The sequence below is a fragment of the Mizuhopecten yessoensis genome, unplaced genomic scaffold (genome assembly GCF_002113885.1).
Source record: "Mizuhopecten yessoensis strain PY_sf001 unplaced genomic scaffold, ASM211388v2 scaffold1091, whole genome shotgun sequence".
NCBI classification, from domain to species: domain Eukaryota; kingdom Metazoa; phylum Mollusca; class Bivalvia; order Pectinida; family Pectinidae; genus Mizuhopecten; species Mizuhopecten yessoensis.
The window spans coordinates 1-4686 of record NW_018403873.1 but is presented as its reverse complement, the minus strand read 5'-3'; the positions used below and the strand labels follow the sequence as shown (position 1 = coordinate 4686).

At 40.4% G+C, this 4686-nt stretch overlaps 1 protein-coding gene across 4 annotated transcripts in view; it reads left to right on the top strand.

Annotated features, from left to right (window-relative positions):
- Positions 1-4348, top strand: part of LOC110457164 — a 34626-nt gene extending 30278 nt beyond the window's left edge. For 2 of the 4 annotated variants that reach the window (XM_021508304.1, XM_021508330.1), the window contains 2 exons: positions 551-757; positions 4003-4348. In XM_021508304.1, coding sequence (XP_021363979.1) covers positions 551-757; positions 4003-4116 — 321 coding nt within the window. In that variant the 3' untranslated portion in view covers positions 4117-4348. Of the gene's footprint in view, positions 1-23; positions 188-550; positions 758-2529; positions 2578-4002 lie in introns of those variants that run through there. The other 2 variants (XM_021508314.1, XM_021508322.1) reach the window with 2 other exon arrangements.
- Positions 4349-4686: the final 338 nt, after the last annotated feature.

Below are 4686 nucleotides of genomic sequence, written 5' to 3'. Positions count from 1 at the left end.
AGTACTGTTGGTCTCCATTATAGGTTTATGATCTCCCCTTCCTACCCGTGAGTACTGTTGGTCTCCATTATAGGTTTATGATCTCCCCTTCCTACCCGTGAGTACTGTTCTCCATTGTAGGTTTATGATCTCCCCTTCCTACCCGTAAGTACTGTTGGTCTCCATTATAGGTTTATGATCTCCCCTTCCTACCCGTAAGGTTTATGCTACTGTGACATGCATTAAGTTTCTTCACTGATCAATTAACCTGCTATCTTTTCTAAATAGTAATTTGAAATGTAGATTATAATGCATACAATTGAAAAGGAAGGTAACTTTAATGCAAATCACATATATATGGGTAAGGTATATAGTACATCCTTAATAAATAGTATCAGCTTTCTTGTTGGTAAATTGTATCACAAGAAATGTAGTTTTGACTTTTTTTTCAATTTATAAAAAAATTATCACTCTAAGACCTAACAGTTTAAGACAATGCAATAGTTTATATATATGTGTATATTATAAGTAAAGTATGAATATTTGAGATATCTTATTATATTATTGACAGACCTTTGAAGATTTGCTGAAGATTGCTGGCAGTTTAGAGTCCTATAAGAAGTCCAGAGAAAACCCGAAAGGCACCAAGAATATTTCAAGTCTGGTTCTTGAGGGTCTTGAGAGCCGGCACCGGCGTCAGGGTATTGAGGGAGAGATATACCAGAAAGAAAAGGGTTTCTTCCAGGACCTAATAAACTCGACCATGGACAGCCTTATTGTAAGTCGGGGTGTAACACACATGTTAGAGAGGGGGTGAAGTTGAGGGTGTAACACACATTATAGAGGGGGAAAGTTGAGAGTGTAACACACATGTTAGAGAGGGGGTGAAGTTTAGGGTGTAACACACATGTTAGAGAGGGGGTGAAGTTGAGGGTGTAACGCACATGTTAGAGAGGGGGTGAAGTTTAGGGTGTAGCACACATGTTAGAGAGGGGATGAAGTTGATTGTGTAACACACATGTTCGAGAGGGGTGAAGTTGAGGGTGTAACACACATGTTAGAGAGGGGGTGAAGTTTAGGGTGGAACACACATGTTAGAGAGGGGGTGAAGTTGAGGGTGTAACACACATGTTAGAGAGGGGGTGAAGTTTAGGGTGGAACACACATGTTAGAGAGGGGGGGAAGTTGAGGGTGTAACACACATGTTAGGGGGGGGGTGAAGTTGAGGGTGTAACACACATGCTAGAGAGGGGGTGAAGTTGAGGGTGTAACCCACATGTTAGAGAGGGGGTGAAGTTGAGGGGGTAACACACATGTTAGAGAGGGGGCAAGTTGAGGGTGTAACACAAATGTTGGAGAGGGGGTGAAGTTGAGGGTGTAACACATGTTAAAGAGGGAGCAAGTTGAGGGTGTAACACACATGTTAGAGAGGGGGCAAGTTGAGGGTGTAACACAAATGTTGGAGAGGGGGTGAAGTTGAGGGTGTAACACATATGTTAGAGAGGGGGTGAAGTTGATTGTGTAACACACATGTTAGAGAGGGGTGAAGTTGGGGGTGTAACACACAGGTTAGAGAGGGGGTGAAGTTGGGGGTGTAACACACATGTTAGAGAGGGGGCAAGTTGAGGGTGTAACACAAATGTTAGAGGGGGGGTGAAGTTGAGGGTGTAACACACATGTTAGCGAGGGGGTGAAGTTGAGGGTGTAACACACATGTTAGGGAGGGGGTGAAGTTGAGGGTGTAACACACATGCTAGAGAGGGGGTGAAGTTGAGGGTGTAACACCCATGTTAGAGAGGGGGTGAAGTTTAGGGTGTAACACACATGTTAGAGAGGGGGCAAGTTGAGGGTGTAACACAAATGTTAGAGAGGGGGTGCAGTTGAGGGGGTAACACACATGTTAGAGAGGGGGCAAGTTGAGGGTGTAACACAAATGTTAGAGAGGGGGTGCAGTTGAGGGGGTAACACACATGTTAGAGATGGGGTGAAGTTGAGGGTGTAACACACGTTAGAGAGGGGGGAAGTTGAGAGTGTAACACACATGTTAGAGAGGGGGTGAAGTTGAGGGGGTAACACACATGTTAGAGAGGGGGCGAAGTTGAAGGTGTAACACACATGTTAGAGAGGGGGCAAGTTGAGGGTGTAACACAAATGTTAGAGGGGGGGTGAAGTTGAGGGTGTAACACACATGTTAGGGGGGGGGTGAAGTTGAGGGTGTAACACACATGTTAGGGGGGGGGTGAAGTTGAGGGTGTAACACACATGTTAGGGGGGGGGTGAAGTTGAGGGTGTAACACACATGTTAGAGAGGGGGCAAGTTGAAAAGTGAGTGTGAGGTGTGAGAATGTGTGGGAGAGGAAATCAGGGAAATATAGGGGATACGGTTAATATAGGATGGGAGAACACAAATGTGTGTGGAAATTAAGCTGTCCTGAAAGGCTGTTTAGGGGATTATTGAAAAGTGACTTAGAAGACTGTATGAAATATCTTGCTATAATATAAAAAAAAATAGCGTAAATTTCCCAATTAATATGTTTATTCAATTTCCAGGAACAATTCACTTCGTCAGAAACCAAACGCTACTTTTAGATTGATAAGGTATGAAGTGCTGCTTGATGTTTGTGGTATAAATATGCATTGTAGGAATTTAGTACGCTGTTTTGTATGGATGTTGGAAATGTCATTTGTTGTAGCATGAATGTATGGTCATTAATGTGCTTAAATTGTATGATGTGCTTAAATTGTATTATGTGTTTATAACTTGTGTTATTTTTGTTTATAACTTTTGATGTCTTTATTATATTTGATGCTTTTCATTGAAGAATGTTTTACAAGGCACGGGGTTAAAAAACCAAAGCTAAAAAAGTTATTCATTTCTTTTAAATGAAGTCTTCCCTTATAAGATTTTTTTTGACTTTTGAAGAGTTGTTGTTTTAACAGAGTTCGAATTTAAGCTCGCATACTCGCGAAAAGCGAGTGCAAATTGCAAACTGCGAGTAGAGATTTCAGACACCAGCATTTTTTTGCGAGTGAAAATTTTGGGCTGAATAATCCTCATTTCTAATGGTTGGTCTTTACAAATTCTTTCTTTGACAACTCGCAGTCATTTAAGCGCATTCTTGTCATTCGCTGAACGAATGATTCAGCTTTTGTCATTAACGGAAGTTTACAATCGATACATGTCCCGTGCACATGTCCGTTAGGAAGTACCTGCACAAATAATGATGACGTTTACCGCATGCATGATGTTTTTCGGTAATCTATTTTTAGTTACTATTTATAGCACAAATACGATAGGCTTGACTAGTCACGTGGTTGTATTGGAGTTTCACAAGGTTAAATTTCACAGCTCGCTGCACCGGCAAAATAACAAATGGACATATGGAGCAAGAAACTAAGATGCAGTTTCTATGCTATATCTTAGACTAGCCCGAGCAGGCCAGCATCCTTTCACAGCAAGGTTTGCGTCATGTATACATCCCAATGACCATAATTTAAAATGTCAGTTACTGCTGTGTTGTTTTTAGAATTTAATTCTAAGTTAACACGTCTAATAAAGTTGGAAAAATGCAAATTGCAAGTTGTTTTCTCATTTAGCGAGTAAGAAAAAATACCACTTGCGAAAAAATGCAAGTAGAAAATCTGGTTAAATTCGAACCCTGTTTTAAGGCAATACTTGTGTAAATTTGGAAGGGAGCACAGTTATCTCAAAGATTATGTTTTGGTTGGCCAACTTTTTAATAAATTGTGCTGTTTTTGTCAAATGTTTTGCTCTTTAACAGGTTAAAAAAAGCAGAATTATCTACATTTTGTCTGGCCTTGTGATGTTTTCCTCTTTAAATCTAGTGTGACACACACTTATACTATAAATAATAATACGTATTAGTGATGCAGTTTGAGTTTAAAAAAATATTTGTATTGAAATACATCTACTTTTGTCCCAGGTATCTGTTTTTATTATAAACAGGATTTTGTACAGGGAGACATTTCCTAAATAAATGTGTGTGTATTTGTGCCACCCAGTATTTGTTCCTAGTCACCCCACAGTCGACTCCATCAGATCAAACCAGAGAAGACAGTGATGGGTACAACTCCCAGATAACCCCTACGAGTGGTGATGATAATTATGTGCTTTGAACACACGTTGATGTTATTATCCCCACAGTCCCTACCTTGTGTACAAACCTGTCAACACTGAGCTGTAGTAAGGTAATGGTGTATATACAGTATGATACGGTGCTGCTTATCTCACTTTAACATCAAGTCGACAATAAAGAAAGTAACTGACATTATGTAAAGCCCAGGGTGACTAGAATCTTTGGGAGAATTTATCCTTGTTCGAGTGTTGACAGGTTTGTGCCTGTGTTCAGCTTTCACCTCAGATATATCACAGATATATGCCTGTATTACTATTATCTGACATAAGTAACATGTTCCTAAGTGACTCTGTGGTAATAGTAGCCATGGTAAACCTAAGATAATTGTACCCAGTGGCCATGGTAACCATAAGATAATGGTACCTGGTATTCCTGGTGATCCTGTTGTAACAGAACCATATAATCATTGTGACCCTTTTGTAACACTACCAGATGAATNTAACAGCACCAGATAACCATGGTGACCCTGTTGTAACAGCACCGGATAACCATGGTGACCCTGTTATAACAGTACCAGATAACCATGGTGTCCCTGTTGTAACAGTACCAG